This window comes from Halichoerus grypus, chromosome 14, assembly GCF_964656455.1.
Source record: "Halichoerus grypus chromosome 14, mHalGry1.hap1.1, whole genome shotgun sequence".
NCBI classification, from domain to species: domain Eukaryota; kingdom Metazoa; phylum Chordata; class Mammalia; order Carnivora; family Phocidae; genus Halichoerus; species Halichoerus grypus.
Window position 1 is genome coordinate 76528954 of NC_135725.1, and position 18701 is coordinate 76547654.

At 44.6% G+C, this 18701-nt stretch overlaps 1 protein-coding gene across 1 annotated transcript in view; it reads left to right on the top strand.

Annotated features, from left to right (window-relative positions):
- Window positions 1-18701, top strand: part of PAPPA (pappalysin 1) — a 240753-nt gene that overhangs the window by 63916 nt on the left and 158136 nt on the right. The window contains exons 5-7 of the mRNA XM_036087337.2: window positions 1031-1223; window positions 7607-7728; window positions 15404-15902. Coding sequence (XP_035943230.2) covers window positions 1031-1223; window positions 7607-7728; window positions 15404-15902 — 814 coding nt within the window. The remainder of the gene's footprint in view (window positions 1-1030; window positions 1224-7606; window positions 7729-15403; window positions 15903-18701) is intronic.

The window sequence follows — 18701 nt, forward strand, 5'->3', positions numbered from 1 at the left end:
AGCATTGTGATTGTAAAAAAGTTGCTTGACCTCTCTCAGTCTCAATTCCCTTCTCTGTAAAATGGAGCAAATAGTAGTATTTACTCACCAAATAGTAGGAGTGTTAAATGTGTCCAAAGCTCAGTGCACCATGCCTGGCTTATACTAAGCACACAGTGAATAGCCAAGTGACAGTACTGTCCTCATTCCCAGCATGGACACTGAGCCTGGATTTTTCCTAGGGCTGCCTGCCTCTCTGGCTGTGCTCGCTGCAAAGGACTCCATGTCCCTGTGGGCCTGCAGCTCCCTCTCCTACAGCCCCTGACCTTTCTCTCCCCATCTTAGCCCTCCAGTCTGGGTGACCTCAAGTACCTCCTTCTTCAGAAGCCTCCCTGGGTCACTGTCCTTCCCCATGGTGCTGTCTCTTGTTCATCAGTGGTCAGCATCACAGACTTTCACAGTCTTCTGATAACCTTGTCTCGTACAGCAGACTCGCCTTCACTCTATACCTAGAATGGTCCCTCCTCGAGGGCAGGAACATTTTTCAGTTTCATCTTTCTGTGGCCTTTGGCCCGGAGCAGAGAATATGGGATAGATGCCCAGAAGGTTAGTTTGAAGGACAGTATCATGGCCTCCATGGACAGCAGAGTGAATGAATGAGCGGATGAATGAATGTGAAGGAATGAGTGAGTGACTAAACAAGTGGAGGAATGAATGACTGGGAGATTTGGGGTGAGTGGTGAGGGAGGGATGGCATAAGGGAATGCATGGCTTACTGACCAGGGATTGGGGGGGCCCCGTGGAAAGCCATTTGGCCCTTGTCCTTAGCTGTGACCTCTGGGCCACTGAGGCCCATCCACCCTCCCCTCCCTCCTGTTCCCTCTTACCTGCCTCCAGAAGTGATGACTGCACTCACTTCTTCACAGACCATTAGCTCTTGAGCACTGGAAGAGGCCAGCTCTGCGTTGGCAAGGGCTAGGGGGCTGGCTGGCCGGCCCCTCCGGGAGACGTCATGCAGCGGCTTCTTATCTCGCCCTCTGCCCACTTGCAGATGACGACTGCACGGACTCCTTCACGCCCAATCAAGTTGCCAGAATGCACTGTTACCTGGACCTGGTCTACCAGAGCTGGCAGCCCTCCAGGAAGCCGGCTCCTGTCGCCCTGGCCCCCCAGATCGTGGGCCACACGACCGACTCGGTGACGCTGGAGTGGTTTCCGCCCATCGATGGCCACTTCTTTGAAAGGTGAGTGTGGCCTGTGCAGTGTTGATCCCTCTCTCTCCTGCCAAGACGAGGGAGATTCCGAAGGGAAGCTGTTTTCTTCGTCCTTGCTCTTGTTCATCAGGAGCCCCTAGCACCTAGCGGTGATGGGTCCATAGAGACACGTGGTCAATTTGGGAGTCGGGATAAATGAACGAGTGCTCATTGGAATTAATAAGTAAAGATGCATGCTTTCAATGAATGGATGTTTGGCTCTATTTTATTATGAAACACCTGGAAACTTTTATTGCCGGAACATCCTCTGGGATAGAGATGCTGGCTTCATCTCCATGAGCTCAGGAGTTGAAATTGCCTCTGGTCAAAGCACAATTGTGATAGATGTGTAACATATATTATATATGAAGGTGTGTATGTGTATATATTCATACATCATATGTGAATACACATACTTGAATACACTTGAATATATGAATACATATAATTAGAATTTTTGTGCCTAGGACTTTGTTGTAGAATTGAGGGTAGAATTTTTGGAAGATCAGGGATGATAAACTGAGGCGCAAGAGTTTTGCTCCCCTGTCTTTCACTTACTAACTGTACTACCTTGGGCAAGTCACTTTCCCTCCTTAACTGGTCCTCTCCCACAGGAAAGTGGGCCTAATGATGCCTCAGTGGCCTGAAGGCAGGGACCTGAATCCAAAGGCCTCTTTTGGTGCCTTTCAGGATTGAGACCCCCTGAGGAGCTTAAGCTTTAAGGGAAACAGATTCTGAAGAGTCAGGAAAACAGATTAAGATGATGACATCTACACTTGGCTACAATTTAGGGCTGATTAGTATATTAACCCCCATCCCAGCCTTTCTTAGGGGCATTTTGTCCAAAACTGATGATATACCATTGATGATGGTGAAAGTAATAACCAGCTAATGATTAACTAATAATTCTCTGTGGTTATGGTTGTTGCCATTTATCAAGTCCTTACTCCGGGTCATATTCTGTATTAAGGCTTTATATGCAAATTCTCCAGTAACTATGAAAGGGGAATCGTCAAGAAGGATCTGGGTGGCTCAGTAGGTTGAGCATCTGACTCTTGGTTTCATTCAGCTGAGGTCATGATCTCAGGGTTGCAAGATTGAGCCCCACATTGGGCTCTGCGATCAGCATGGAGTCTGCTTGGAATTCTCTCCCTCTCCCTCCTCATCTTCCCCTCCCCTCGTTCGCATGCACACTCTCTCTCTCTCTCAAATAAATAAATAAAATCTTTAAAAAAAATAGAAAGGGGAATCATCTTCCTCATTTGCCAGGTAAGGCAGGAATTAGAGTGAAAGATGCTAGGAGATTTGACCAAGAGCCCATAGACGGTGCTGGGAGCTGGGCTCTGACTCACATTTTGCAACGTCTTGTCTTGGGCCGCACGTGCTTTCATTAAGTCCTTCCAAAACTTAAATTATCAAGGAGGTATTACCCCTCCCCTCAAAAGATCCACAGAAAGTGGTAAGGAGCTCTCATGTGCCTGTGTGTGTATGTACAAATACATATCAGATCATGGTACCACGTTAAATTTGGGCTCTAATTTTCTCCACTGCCATCAGTCCCTCAATCTAGAACCTTTGTTTGGCAGCTGGGTGAATGTGTTCATGGGGGAAGGAAATGCACTCCCTGGCCTTCTATAACCACCTCCCCCCCCCCCCGCCCGCCTTCCCCTGCCCCAGCCGCCCTCACTAGGAGCTCAGAGCTGGGTTTGGGAAACGTCATGTGACACTTCAGAGCAGACTTTCCAGCAGCCTGTAGATTTATTTATTTTTTCTGTGGCGATGAGAAGTATCAGACTTTTGGTCAAGCCTTGGCCTCAGTTCCACTTAAAAATGGAAGTTTTGTAAATGAAGCTTCCCGTGTATGTATTTAATTTGTATTTCATAAAGCAGTTATTGTCCATTAAATAAATACCATCTGATTGTTGGAAACCTATTGGAGGGTTAATTGTTGTGTAATGAGATATGTCTCTATTACATAGTACCCTCAGCTTCAATCAATATGTTTTTAATAACCTATAGTCAGTTGGTACTTGAGGCTCATACAATAGCTATTCTGTTCAGTCTGAGATTTCATAACGGAGTTATCATATGTTAAATTAAAATGGACATTTTAGAAACATGTCTAATTAGGGTTAACAGCTACATAGACCATAGTCTAGGGTAAAGGAAGTCGATCAGCAAGTTCAATAAATTGCTGTAAAGACATGGAGCTATCACTCTCCCATGCCCTCAGAGTTTATATTCATGCAGACTGGCCTGGTGCAGAGTGCACAAGCTTTGCTGGCAAGTGGTCTGCACTCTGTTCTCAGCCCCACCACTCCTGGTCTGCGGGACCTTATGCAAGCCATCTCACCTCTCTGGTTCTCTCTGACCCTCTGAGTCTTCTTCCATAATTGTGCCTACTTTGCCTGGCTTTTGTGGGGAATCCAAGAGATGTGACATCTGTGATTTGCTAGCACATACACTCTATGCTCAAGAAATATTAGCTCCCATCTTGTACAAAGTTTCCCAGAGCTGTTTAGCTACTTGAAAATTCTCTTTCCCTGCAAAATCTCTGGTGTTTTCCACTGCATCCATCAATGCCAACCTCTCGCCCCTGGCTATCCCTACGTCCTCCTGCTGTTCCTCACATCTGTGGTCTAAGAGAATACAAGGGTTTTCCTTAAGAAAACATATTCAGATCCTCCCACAGCCTGTGTCCTCACACATGGGCAACTGAATAAATAATTCAAGGCCACCCCTGGGTTTTCTAACTCCTTTATTTTTATCTGTCTTGCAAACATGTGTTGACTGAATGGTTTCAGTTATCTGAACAATTGGTGGTGGTGTATTAGAAAGAATTCTGGACTAAGACCCAAAAGACTTGGGTCTGAAGTCTTTTCAACCTCATTCATTTCCTCCTCCTCTTCAGCCTCAGTTTTCTGATCTGTAAGCCAAAGGTCATCTGGCCTTTCTCAACCAAGCTCCCTATCCCAAATCTCAGAACACAGAAAATGACTAGAGTAACTATTTTCTCAATTCTCCCAAAAATGGTGCATAACGAGTACCATTCTAGATGCACAGGAGAGAAGTTAACTCATCACACACAGTGGATATCTTAAAGAAACACTGTTCAATAAGACTTCTGCTGTAATGGAAATGTTCTGTATCTCTGTTGTCCAATATGGTAGCCATTAGCCAACTGGCTATGGAGCATTTGAAATGTGACAAGTGTGAAACTGAATTTCTAAATTTATTTAATTTTCATTAATTGAAATTCAAAGACCCACATGTGGCTGCTGGGTGCTGTATTATTAGCACAGACTTGAGCTTTAGGCTTTGATTCTCATGGAAGGTGGGTAAGAAAGATGATCTCTTCCAGTGTTAGCATCTTGTACTACTGTGATTTCAGTGTCTGTGTGTGTGTGTGTGTGTGTGTGTGTGTCATTGTGTGCCTATGTAGATACAGGTGCAAATAAAAATCAAATAAATGCCAAACATAAGAAAACATATACTCCCTGGATGTGTAGGATGCTGCCTGATTTTGGTAAAGCCTGTATCTACTCAGTGACTTTACAAGCTATGAACTTGGCATGATTACTTTGTACTCATGATCTTCTATTTCCTAGTCTGTGAAATGGGAACATCACCCACTGCCCAGAATCACACCATTGCATTTAGTTGCCTACTTTGCCTTTACTTTAGTCCTTCTTTTCTCAATCCATGTTTCCATTCAGCATGAAGACCAGTCTTTTTAAAATGTAAATTAGATCCTGTCACTCCCTGATTTAGAGTGGCTCCAGTGTCTTCCCAACTCTTTTATGTACAATCTCCGGGTGGTCTACTGGACCTCCATGATCTGGTCCTTGCCTACTTGTCCAGCTGCCTCTCTTAACACTCCTTCCTTCATTCATAACTCCTGTCACTCAGACTTCCTTTGGGATCCTTACAGACCAAGCCTTTTCCTGTGTAGGGCCTTTACATACCTGAGACTGCCCCTGGAATGCTTTATATCCACTCTTTATGTCATCCTTCAGCTCTCGCCATAGACGACATCCCCTCACTAAGGTCTTTCATGACTGTTTCAATTTTAATTAGCCCAGTGTACCTCCCCCACCAGTATTCTTGCCTACATCATCCATTTACTTTCCTTCTAGAACTTAATGAACCCATAATTTTATATCTATTTACTTATCTGTTTATATGCTATCCATCTGGCTGCAAGCTCTATGAGGTGTAGCTAGCACACCTGATTTACTTCCCCTTGGATAGTCAAAGTCTGGAACTTGTACAGTGCTAGCAACTAGAGGCGGTTCAATGACTACTCACTGAATGAACAGATGAAATAGTGAATGAATATGTGAATCAGTAACTGAATATGAGGGAAGGTACTTTGTGGAGCTCTGGGCAAACAAGGCATATTTACTGTCAGGTGGATGATGGTTTAGTCACTCATCAAAGTATTTATTAGAAACCTAGGATGAGTCAAGAACTGATGTACAGGGGACTATATGACCATCATCTAAAACAGAGCATCTAAAGAAGCAGAAAGAAAGGCTCAGTGGCCATTAAGGTCCATGTGGTTCCTGACTCCATCCCAGAACTTTTATAATCCCATTGTCATCATAGAGCCAGTCATGTGACCCTGAGCAGCTAGGCATGGATTGTGGTCGTTGTAATGGAACTCCGCCCTCCAGAGTGAGGAAGTCTCTTTCTCCACTCCTCATTCCCCACCTGCAAGTGTATTACTATAATTATTATTATTGCTAGTCCAGGAGTAATTCATAGATATTCAAAATATATAGAAAATTCAGAAAACCAGAAGGAATAAAAAGGGAAGGGTAATCATCCTATATTCATACCGCCACCCAGAAACTGCTGTTGATAGTTTGTCATGTTGAAGTTATTTGGACAGCATTGAGAAGCTGCTCTAAATTCAGTTTTGAATATGATTTTTTCACTGAACATTGTATCTTACACATTTTCCATGAGATTTCATAGAATATTTTTGTAACGACTGCTTACCATTTCATTGAACATATTAATCTTAGACTATTTCATCATTCTCCTTTCTCTGGATATTAATGTACTTGCAAAATTTCTACCTGTGTATGATTTCATATTAACACTGATAAAGCTGAGGATGCAAAATCTACAATTTGAGAGTCTAGACTAGGTTAGTTATGAGTCTTAGCAACATGTCTCAGTGACTGGTATTTATCCATCTATCTATCCAGCCACCCACCCACCCACCCATCCATCCACTCAGCTACTCATCTGTCCATCCATCCGTCCTTCTGCATATGTTGGCCACCATATATGCAGATAATCAGGAGAATGATCTGTTCAGTTATAGGTTTGGGGATGAGCTCCCTGGCAGCTGTGTGGAGGAGGAACAGGGAACACCAGCAGACTGATGCTCACCAGCGTACTCTTTCTTACCATGTGAACCCAGGGGCTATAGAGCTTCCCTATGAAGGGAAAGCTATAAGGCTCCTCCATTGCATCTTTCAGGTAGCTAAAGGATAAAGGTCCTTCTAGGAATGATGAAAAAGGTGTTGGCAGGACCATTGCATTTTGAGAAATAATGGGCTGATCCCTCTCCCCTCCTGGCAGCTGCCTTCTAAACAGATGCCAAGTCTGGAGAACAAGCAAGATCCCAGAGGCTGTTGTAGCTAAGGGGAGATTGAATCCAGATACATAAGACACTTGACAGTAGAGGAAGCCACCATAATATTCCAGTTCTGGGGCTCTTCCCTTCAAGGGATTGGCTTGCCCCTTGGAAAGCTGCTAAAATGAATTAGATGCCATGGTAAGGAAGCTGCTTTTGATTGTTAAATCAGAGGTGATTCATCCATTCCCAGAATGTCAGGCCTGGAAGGTTCTATAGGTATCATCTGGTTCAGCCAACTCATTTTCAGATGAAGGAACTGAATCGTGCCTTCTTTTTATTTAATACCTAGGACACAGGATGGTGCCTGGCACATGGGAGGTACCCGACAAACACTGTTAAAAGAATAAAATTTGAGGTCAAATGGAGCTAAAGATTTTTTCACAACCACACATCAAATCCTCAGTAGAGCTTTGGATGTCTGATGAAACTAAGATTAGTATGGGTAGTAAGTCCTTGGCCTGTTGATTCTGTACTGCTTGAAATTAAAGAAGTATATCTACCATCAGGACAGAAGCCACATAAGTCCAAACAAGATCTTTGCTGGGCAATGGGGAGGAATTTCACTCATGGTCGTATTCTGAAAACTTTGGCAAGGATAAGGAGGATGGGGTAGCAAGGAATTGTTATGTCTTCTGCCCTGGTGCCTTAGGCCTAGCCGGATCAGGAGCTCATTCAACTGTTCCTAAGTCGGTGCATTTCCCTTCTTTCCTTGGCCTCCTAGAGAATTGGGATCAGCATGTGACCTTTGCCTGGAAGGGAGAATCCTGGTGCAGTATGCCATCAATGCTTCCTCCCCAATGCCTTGTGGCCCATCAGGACACTGGAGTCCTCGAGAAGCAGAAGGTAAGCCAGTCGGGAAGCTCATTTACAGATTGGGGGTGCAAAGAACAACTCTTTTGATGTAGATGGAGCTTTATGATTTTAACAGTCTTTTCTGCATACTATCTCATTTGATCTTACGATTGCCTGGCAAGGCCAATTTACTTTGTTTCTGTCTTTTCCCCTAAGCTTTATTGAGACATAATTGACATGTAACATTGTATAGGTTTAAGGTGTACAAAGTGATGATTTGATACATGTATTATTGCAAAGTGATTATACCACAATAAGGTTAGTTAACACATCCATCATCTCATACTTTTTGTTTGTCTGTTTGTGAGCTCATGTAAGAACTACCCTCTAGGCAATTTTCAAGTATATGATAGAGTATTGTTAACTATAGTCACCATGGTGTAGATAAGAACTCCAGTGTTTATTCATCATACAACTGGAAGTTTGTGCCCTCAGCCCAAGATCAAGGCCAATATTCATGCATCGATTCAGCACATGTCCTTTGAACTCCTGCACTGTCTTAAGTATGTCATCCCACTTTACATACGAGGAAACAAAGATGCTGAGATATTGAACAAGTGCCCGAGGCCACACATCTGATAAAGACATGGTGTGTATGTGTGTTTATGTGGGCCTCCAGACCCTGACGGCCTGTTGGTGCACAGATCACCTTAGAATCAGCACACATACCTGGGGGAGGGGTCAAGTTTTCAGTAGTCTTTGTCTTCTTTAGTTGTTGCTAGGAAGATCCAGGACATCCACACACATGCCACAAATATCCCTCTTGAAGTTTTCTGCCATGTACCCTCCTTTTTGGGATCCTTCTATCAGCAAGACACTGGAGGGAAGCACCTCATCATTGCCACTGTTGGTGGGCTCTCCCCATGACCGGACCCTCCCCTTCCCGGGGGTCTCCCAGGCCCTCCTAGGGGCCAGCAGTCTCTGTGCTCTCTTATGGCCCCGCTCACTGCCAGACTCACTGGGTTTTCTGCAGAATTTAAGAGAGTGCCTTTCGCACAATGCTTTGTTCCACCAGCACTTGACCCCGACAGCAGCCACTTGGAACTTAGAGAACCTCGTGGAAAGTTGCCTACTCAGTTTCCTTCCACAATATCCCCTTCTTTAGGGCTCAGTTCTAGTGCCCGAAGCCCGGCTGGCAGAGACCCCATGTTCTCCCATGCCCTCAGAGCTTATGCTCCACCCCCCAGTGTCTCTTGCTCCTGTGCAGGCAGCTCTCGTCCATGGTTCCTGGGTGGGGACTCCAGCCATCAGAGAGAGCAGAATCTGATTCCTCCCTGAGGTTCAGCAAGAACTCCCTCCGTTTTCTTTTATATTTTTAGAAAGAAGGTTGAGAAGAAAAAGCCAGAGAATAAAGCAAGGGAGAAGGATCAGAGAGGAGAGTGAAGGAGAAAAATGACAGCACTGTACTTTGTTATCTTCTAAAGTAGCTTAAAATAAAAATGAGAGCTGAACTCGGGAACTCTAAACAAATCCATCTGGAATGTAAAGTGAGAGGGATGTCTGGGAGAAGCCCTCAGTTCAGCCCCCCAGGATCACAGGCTGTCAGACTTGGAAGGGGGGCCTGGCTCATCTAGCCCCGGTTCCCACCCAGTGCAGGAATCCCCCTGGTGCCCTCCCTCACCCAGGGTCTCCTAGCACCAGCATGTACATTCCTGGGCCTTCCATTCTAACTCCATTTGTTAGAAAGTTCTTCCCGAAATCTACAATCATGACTTTTCTATCCCAACGGAACTCACGTTGGGTTCTCATGGAAGAAAGGTCATGTCTCTGCCAGCTGACAAATTGTGTCCATGCAGAGTGAACCAGTCTCATCTATGGCCACCATAGGAGCTACGTGCCAGGCACCATGCTTGGTACATGGCCAAGAGAGAACTGACCATCTAACAGGGGAGTCGGATGAGTAAAAGGGTGGTTCCCATCAACCGTCAAGTGCAGCAAGGCCCATGATAACTGAAGCACAGAGTGCCAGGGGAATTAGGAAGAAGCTGACCTCATCCAGAACTGACACTACCCGGGAAATGTCACCACCCCAGCGAGCAAGGCACATTTGAGAACATGAAAAAAGTTTGGTATGTTTAGAGCAGTGGTTTTTTGTTTTTTTTTTCAGTGTGATCTGGAGGCTTATGGGGTTCCTGGAGACTTTTTAGGGTATCCTCAAAATCCAAAATTATTTTCATAATAATGCTATGATATTGCTTACCATTTTCACTCCCATTCTCTCCTGAGAGAGCAGTGGAGCGTTCCAGTGGCTACGTGGAATGTGATGTTATTACTGCTCTGATAGCTAACAGAGCACATGCTTACGTGTTCTTGTGTTTAAAGTTCTTCAGTGTTCATTTATAACATGGTAACTACCAGTAGATGTAACCCACATAAATGAAAGCTGTTCAATAATGCTACGAGAGCTTAAGTGGGTTTGGAGCATGAAACATGAGGTGTGGAGCAGGGGGAGTTTGGACTGGGTGTTCTATAATGACTGGATGAGGATGGGTTTATACTGAGGGCAGCAAGGAGCTACCACATGCCTTGGCGGAGGTCTGGGGCATGGTGCGATGTGTGTGTTATAAAGACTGTGGTGAAGAGTCTGGGGATGGGTGTGCTGGAGGAAAGGGAGCAGCTGGGTGGCTGTTGCAGGAATCCAGGAGAGGGATGGTGGTGGCCTGGGTGTGGTCCACGGCTGTGAGACATGGAGAGAAGTCAATGGAATTGAGAGATATTTGGGAGGTGGAATCAGCAAGACTGTCCCCCAAGACTTCTCTGGCTAAAACCATCTTGGTTTGTTCTATGTGCTACATGAATGAAATAATTTTCAGACATCTCCCCACACCTCCATCCAACCCAACTGTCAATTGGATAAGTCAATTCATGGTTTGCTCCTGACCCTCTTAAAGCATGATATGTAGAGTAGAGTTCATCTGGAAGTGCTGAGCCCCCTGGTTCCCTGAGCTGACTCAGGCATGCAAGGAAACCCAGCAGCCTTGGGTTTTCCTTCAGGATATGTAAATTTAGTGCATGCAGTCCAGGAAAAGACACTGTTCTTTTTTTAGAGCATCCTATTACAGGCTCTGTGATCCTTTTGGCTCAGACCCTTTTAATATCCTTGAAGAAATAAACTTTTCCATGAGCCAAACTCTGCAATTTATTTCTCAACTCATTTTCATCCTATTTATCTTTGCGTGTTTAAGTTTTTGGACTTCCCAAACTAACATAAAACTCCCAAATCCATGAGCGATGCCAGACCTATCTTTGGGGTTAGGGAAAGAGTATGGGGTGGGGGGGGTGAAGAGGACTGGACCTTGGTCCAAACCCTGCCATCAATGTGCTCTGTGCCCTTGAATGAGTCACTTAGCTTCTCTGAAGAGAGCATCTCATGCACAGAATAAATGTCCTCTCTAGCTCTAATATTCCATGGAATTGTAACTTCTTTAACTCCTTATTAGTAAGATAGAAGGTTTTTTCATTTAACAAATATTTATTGCATATCCACTATCTTCCATTAACTCTATTCCGTGAATTTCAGGTAAATACAGTCACAGAAATTCTTGCCTTTGGCCACAGAAAGTGGTTGGATGCAAAAGAAACCCTGTTTTTGTATCTCTTGAGCAAAAACTGTATTTCATAGATGAATATTTCCTGAGGTGCTCAATACCATGGACACTTGCTACCTAGGACTTTGATAGCTAGACCCCGTCAACTCAGATCTCAATTAAGATCACGTATACAAACATATAATGCATTGCAATGTTGGGTTTTCCATGAGAGAGGAACACCTGGCACTAGCTGTTTTCATTTTTTATATTTCTGTGAGTCCTTTCCCCATTTTTCTGCCTAGAATATTTCAGGTGTACTGAAGTATTCATCTGGAAAAAACTCGGCACCAAGTTTTTATAACTATGTTTGTGTCAACAGCTGCAGTGTATATACACAAAGATACATAATAGATGTCTGTATGGATCTTCATAAATGTAAATTTAAATCAGCATAAGTATGTATGAATATATTTCACACACTTATATGGCCTCATTTCTAGTGGACAGCTTATATAAACATGTGACTTTTCATTTAGTCACCATATATACAAAAGGGTATGTATTAACAATGAAGTAACAGTACCTTTGCACTTTTCTTTCTTCCCCCTTCCTTCTTTTTTCCTCCCTCCCTCCTTGCTTCCCCTCCCCTCCCTTCCCCTTTTCCTCTGCCCTTCTCCCTGCCTCACAGCCATGCCTGGTCAACTTTCCAGCCTTGTTCTTTTTTCCCCCTTAGGCACTGTGGTTAGTTGTCAACTCCTCTGATGTTCCCTTGTCCAAGCCACAGGTTCGATTATCTACATTAGTACAGCCATTTCTCCCCTGGTGTCACTAGACTAGAAGCTCCATGGGGTCAGAGACCGTATGTGTAGAAACTTGTTTCCCTAGGTACTAGCCTAACACTGGACACAGACCAGGCAGTCAATAATTATTCTTTGGATGGATGGATGGACGAACTGACAGGTGGACAGATAGACACATGGATGAATACATAGATGGATGGGTAGTGTCTATGACTCTGAACAGTGGTTTTTCTAAAAGACAATTCTCACTTGTTTGCTTACAGTTTTTCACTATCCCCCCATCCCTCTTGGTATAAGATGCCGATTCCTTAAAATGACCTATAAGCCCTTTGTGATCTGGGTTCTGTTTAGCTTACTGACCTCATCTCTTGCCGCTCTCCCGTTGTGCTCAAAACCATAGTCGTCTTCCTTCCCGTTCTCTCTCAGCTGTTCTCTTTGCTTGGACTACCTCTTCCTCCCAAGCTTTTCCCTATTAATTCTTCCCTATGTTTCATAACAAAGCTAAATATTTGTGAGCATTTACTAATATCCCATCCCATTCGAGTTTTACAGCACCCCTGTGAGGTAAGTATCATCAGAGTAGGTGATGGGATGAGAAGCTCTATAGCTGATGCTCTAACCCGGCTTCCATTGCTTCAAAGCTTGGCATGCTCCCTGGACCAACAGTATCACATATATTCCATTCCCCATCAGGGAGTGACTTGACCATCGGAGTCTCAGTTCCCACTTCTGTGAAATGATTTTTTAAGACCTGTGCCATAGACTTACTGCCAGGATGAAGAGAGCTGAGGCACGTAATGTGCTGGGTGCAGTGCCGCGCACCTAGGGGATGGTCAGTTCGTGGAACCTGGTATGGGTAAAGGGACTGCTGCATTGGTGATGGTTGGACTCAGCACACCCCCGAGGCTCTTTTTTTACATGGAAAAGTTTATCTCTGATAACCAGACAAGCACAAGCTTTGCTAAGATCTCCATTCCTGTTTATTTCCTTGAGTGTCATGTCCAGGCTCACCTTCCTGTCTTTCGGAAAGCATTTGGTCCCTCTGTTGATTAACAAGAAACTCGGGAGAAGGCAGGAGCCAAACCCATTTGTCATCTTTGCTCTCCTGTGGCTCACACCACTGATAGTCATTTTCTCCAAGGAAGGGAGAGAGATGACACCATCTCTTGACAGGTCCAGGAGAAAGTGTGTGAAGGGGTGGAGTGCTCACCGGGCACTCCCCGTCAGCAGGAGTCAACGCTCCATGAAGCTCTCACTTTTTTTTTTTTTTTTAAGATTTTATTTATTTGACACAGAGAGATACACAGCGAGAGAGGGAACACAAGCAGGGGGAGTGGGAGAGGGAGAAGTAGGCTCCCCGCTGAGCAGGGAGCCCGATGCGGGGCTCGATCCCAGGACCCCGAGATCATGACCTGAGCTGAAGGCAGACGCTTAATGACTGAGCCATCCAGGCGCCCCAAGCTCTCACTTTTTTAACCCAATATTAACAAGATAGGAGATTCTTCATTTCACAAACATTTATTGAATGTCCACTTTGGTCACTGTCTGTGGACCAGGCGCTATATTAAATAAAGGCTACCTGAAATTGAGTGAAACAGAGGGATAAGAGGCAAAAACATAACTGTCTTATGAGATCTTGGTGACAATCAGATGAATAAATTAATGACTAGGGAATGTGCCTCACACAAACTAAAATGCTACCCTCAGTAAAGCTCTGTGAATAAGTGATATGTATGTGCCAATACCCCACAAAGTTAAGAAAATCAGGAACTCCACTGAGTTGAAGAGTCTACAGGAAGAAAAGCTTCAGCCTCATTAAGGAGGCTTTGACTTAAACCACTGGTCACTTCTAACCAGCCTTTGCTGCAGATAATGGATGGACCTTGCCAAGGAGTGCTGGAGAGAATCCTGTAGTTCTATCCATCTCTTCCTGCTCTGATGTGTTATATCTAAGAAGTCTTTGGAATTTTCCTCACACTCTTCCCCTCCCTTTATTTCCTTGTTCTCTTCTCTTCATTTCCACTTGGTGTCTTCTCTCTTCTCCCTTGGCTGGGCAGAGACACAGAGATTGGAGGCATTTTTATAGCCTTCACTGCAGTAGCTTTCCCACCCAAAATGGTTTTCTGGTTTTCATATTGTGATTCCTATGATACTGTAACAGTACCACAAAGCCATTTCAGACAGAGATTGCCTTTTCTCTTTTGCTTTAGAAATATCCAGCATCCCACCTCCCACCAACCAGCGATGTAAAAGAAGAAAAAAAAAATGTAGCTAATAGGACAATTTGAGATCTTCCATCCTACCATCACCAGCTGATCTGTATCTCTTGCTAGACTCCTTAAACAAATTAGAGCCAATCACTACACTGAGTCCTGATTACTTTTCTCAGCAGTGCAAAGGAGAGCTCTCTGAGGGTCTAGGACTAATGATCTCAGCAGAGAAAAATTCAGAAGTCGCTGCAGGCTGAGATCAGTGGGGATGAGGCATTGTCTCCCCAGGGAAAAAGTAGAAGAATCCCTCCTTCCTTCTCCCCCCCCGCCGCCCCACCTTACCCAACCCTCCCCTTCCTGAGTCAGACCGGACAGAGCTCTGAGGAGCTCAGTGGTATGGAATGACCTCATGTGGCTTAAGAGGAGGAGAGATAAGATGGCTCCAGGGCCGCCTTCCAGCTCTGTCATTCATGGTTCTAGACAGTTTCCTCCCAGAATCCTCAGTCCAAGGGGAGAAATGATCTGTGCTCACCTCTTCTTTGCTGAAGGTTTCTGGTTCTTCTGTCATTTCATGCAGGTTGTACTGAAAGCAATACTGCAGGGATCCTAGTTTATTTTAGTGGCCTCTGCATGCAGTAGGGAGAATAAAGAGTATGAACTTCAAGATGAGACAACACTGGGTTCTAATGCTGACCTTCACATCAAGCTGTGAGACTTTGATCAGTTCACTCCACATTTCTGAGCCTTAGTTGCCTCACCTCTGAGATGAGTCTTTGCAAGAAGTAAGCAAGTTCAGGGGACATATGGGTGTTTGGCAAATGTGTGTCCCTCCCTTCTTTCCATCTAAGGCAGCAAAGCCTACAAGTAGGATATGAAGAAGGAAAGTTGGGGCATTCACTAAAGAGTAAGATACTTATTGAATGTAGTTTTGACCAAATGTTTGGTGATTCATTCAAGATCTGTATTGCAGGGGTGGAGACAAGCTGGGTGCTATGCATACAGCTGATTCACTAGAAGACTGAGAATCTTCCTTCTCCTTTCCCCTCTCTCTGAGCTCAAGTCAGGCCAGTCTCTCCTAGTGTCTACAGGGCTTTCAGGAACTCATACCCTCATCTCTTCTCCATAGGTCATCCAGATGTTGAACAGCCCTGTAAGTCCAGTGTCCGCACCTGGAGCCCAAATTCAGCTGTCAACCCACACACAGTCCCTCCAGCCTGCCCTGAGCCACAAGGCTGCTACCTTGAACTGGAATTCCGCTACCCCTTGGTCCCTGAGTCTTTAACCATCTGGGTGACCTTTGTCTCCACTGATTGGGACTCTAGTGGGGCTGTCAATGACATCAAACTGTTAACTGTCAGTGGGAAGAACATCTCTCTGGGCCCTCAGAACGTCTTCTGCGATGTCCCACTGACCATCAAACTCCGGGATGTGGGTGAGGAGGTATACGGCATCCAGATCTACACATTGGATGAGCACCTAGAGATTGATGCGGCCATGTTGACCTCCATTGCAGACAGCCCACTCTGTCTAGAGTGTAAGCCCCTGCAGTACAAGGTGGTCCGGGACCCTCCTCTCCACGTGGATGTGGCCTCCCTCCTACACCTCAGTAGAAGATTCACGGACACGTAAGTGCACTCTCTGGATAGGGAGATGGTCAGATGGGTGGGCTGCAGACGAATGTAAGGAGGCTCAGAGAGGCCTGCCCTAGAAGAAGGTTCATTACTTCTAGGGATTCATAACCTGGCATTGATGGTAGAATTGTCCTAACACGGCAGGGTTGATATGGTGGGAATGGCAATGCACAAGGAACCAGAAAGCCTGGATTTTTGGTGAGAGCTCTAATGTAATGCTAAGACTCCCAGACCTCTCTTAGTTTCCCCAACGATAAAATGAAAGAGGCTGAGTAAGATTAGCAACGAGAAAGTCATGTGTTACTCATGAAATTGGAAGAACTGACGTTTGCTAGTGATTTCCTATATATATATATATTTATTTAAAGATTTTATTTATTTATTTGACAGAGAAAGACAGTGAGAGAGGGAACACAAGCAGGGGGAGTGGGAGAGGGAGAAGCAAGCTTCCCATGGAGCAGGGAGCCGGATGTGGGGCTCCATCCCAGGACCCTGGGATCATGACCTGAGCCGAAGGCAGACACTTAACGACTGACTGAGCCACCCAGGCACCCCTCGTTTTTATATTTAATTGAAGAAGATTCGTGCATTGTGATTGCTTTTTCAGTGAGTGAAAAGGGCGTGAAGTTATAGCAGGATGTCCAGAAATTGAGCGTGTTTCCGCATATTTGCATGAGAATGTTCCTGGAAGGTGAACATAACTAGTCACAGTCCTTGTTTGGTTCCCTTTTCTGAAGTGGAAGAGAGGTTCAAACTCATTTGATCCTTAAGAGCCCTTGCAGCTCTAGGTCTCCAAGAGCCTTCTGGGATACTCACAGCTTTTATGTGAGATAGTGCTTGCCCTTAATATTCATTTCTCAAGCTATCTCTTCCTCAAACATCCTCAGGATTTATGTTTTAGGAAAGAGGCCACCTTACAGTGACCTCATTAGTGCTTTGCCTATATGCCAGACAGTGGGCTGAGATCTTTGCATCTTTTGCTCATTTCATCCTCTCCATAACCACAGCCCAATTATCCTTGTTTTACAAAGAAGGGAACGACAGCTTAGAGATGTGAAGTCACTTGTCCAAGATCACATAGTTAGAGAGTGGTAAGATCAAGGTTCTGTCCTAACTCCTAAGCCAGTACCTTCAACCAGTGTTCAATTAAAGATGTGGTTTCAACTTCTGCTTAATCTAACCGACCTAACTTGGGTACCAAGAGTCTACGAAATTAATCACCAAACGTTTGTTGAACATCTACTATGTGCAAGGGATATGGGTCAGGAACACTTTGAGTACTAGAGAGAACAATAGCTCAGAAGTCAGATACCTTGTGTTCAGCTCCAGCCAGTCCACTTACTAATTTTAGATAAATCCGTCAATCTCTTTGAGCCTTACTTCCCTCTTCTGTGTGATGAAAATGCTCAAGTCAATGGTTTCTATGCGCCTTTTGTGGCACTTTCTTTGGTTCTAAGATGATATAAGACCCAATCTCTGCTCTGTCTACGTGAAAACATTTGCTGAGCCAATCATTAATAGAAACCAAATTTTGGAGGAAACTTTTAATCTTTTTAAGAGTTAGAACCACTTTCAAACACTTTACCAGCACTCCCTTTTACATGCCAGCAATTAACGTGCACATCACAAGCGGACCCTTGCCCATTCATTGACTCAGAGATGAAGAACATCTGTTCAAGAACTCAGAGGGAGCACTTGGTTTGTGTTTGAGAGTGTACTTAAAATTTAAAGGATCATCTTGCCTTGAAAATATTCCATAACTCTGTCTCTTTCATCTTCTTGCTTGTCTAGAGTGGTAAAGTTCTATAAATATGCATCCACTTAAAATTTCTTTATAAAACAATGGAGAGAAGAAGTCATAGATGCCTTAAACTCTCAGTTTAAACACAGCTTTCATTTTTTGCCTGGAGTTGTGCGCCTGTAAGAGCTGACATGGGTTGGGTTGGTAAATGTGGACGGGTAGAAATTCAACTGAAGAAGTGAGAGCCCCCTGAGTTCCATTCCCAGATAGTCATGAAATTGCTCTAGGATCTTAGGCTAGTCGCTTACCCTTTCTGGCCTTCTGAGGCCTTTATCTATAAAGAGGAAGTTGTACTAGACTGGGGGTTCTCAAAGTTAGGTGCATGTCATGGAAATTTGGGGCATTTTAAAATCTCTTGTGTTTCCCCAGCATCCCCTCTCCAACCCCATCCCCCACCGCCCCAGGTACTCGATTAACTGGTAAGGGGGATAAAGCTGGGCCATCAGAACTTTTAAAATCTCACAGGATGATTATAATGTGGAACCATGTTTAAGAGCCACTGCCAGTTCTCAGAGTAGGGCCCCAGACCAGCAGCAGCAAGACCTGAGAACTTAGGGCAAGTCCTTAGATCCCAGCCCAGACAACTGAATCAGAAACTCAAATATGGGGTCTTCCCAAATGACTCAAATGCTGGCTACAGTTTAATAGCCGCTGCTGTAAGTGATCTGTAAGGCTCAGGGATTTCCAAGGTCTCTTTCCCAATACTCATTCAATTTACAAATCTGTTTTGAGAACATTCTGTGTGCCAGAATGTTCACTGGGAGCTAGGTATTTCAGGGATGACCCGGCTCCTTTCCTGTAGACACTCACACTTCAGTGCTGAAGCCCTTAACCACGTGGTTAAAAACACCCAGTCCTGTCCCACTTTGCTTCCAGAACCACCACTATTCAGACACACACTCTTATGCTCCATTTGTTCTTTCATTCACTCAACAAATCTTTCTTAGGCCCTGCTCTGATGTTTCAGACACACGGGCTAGACTGAGGCTTTC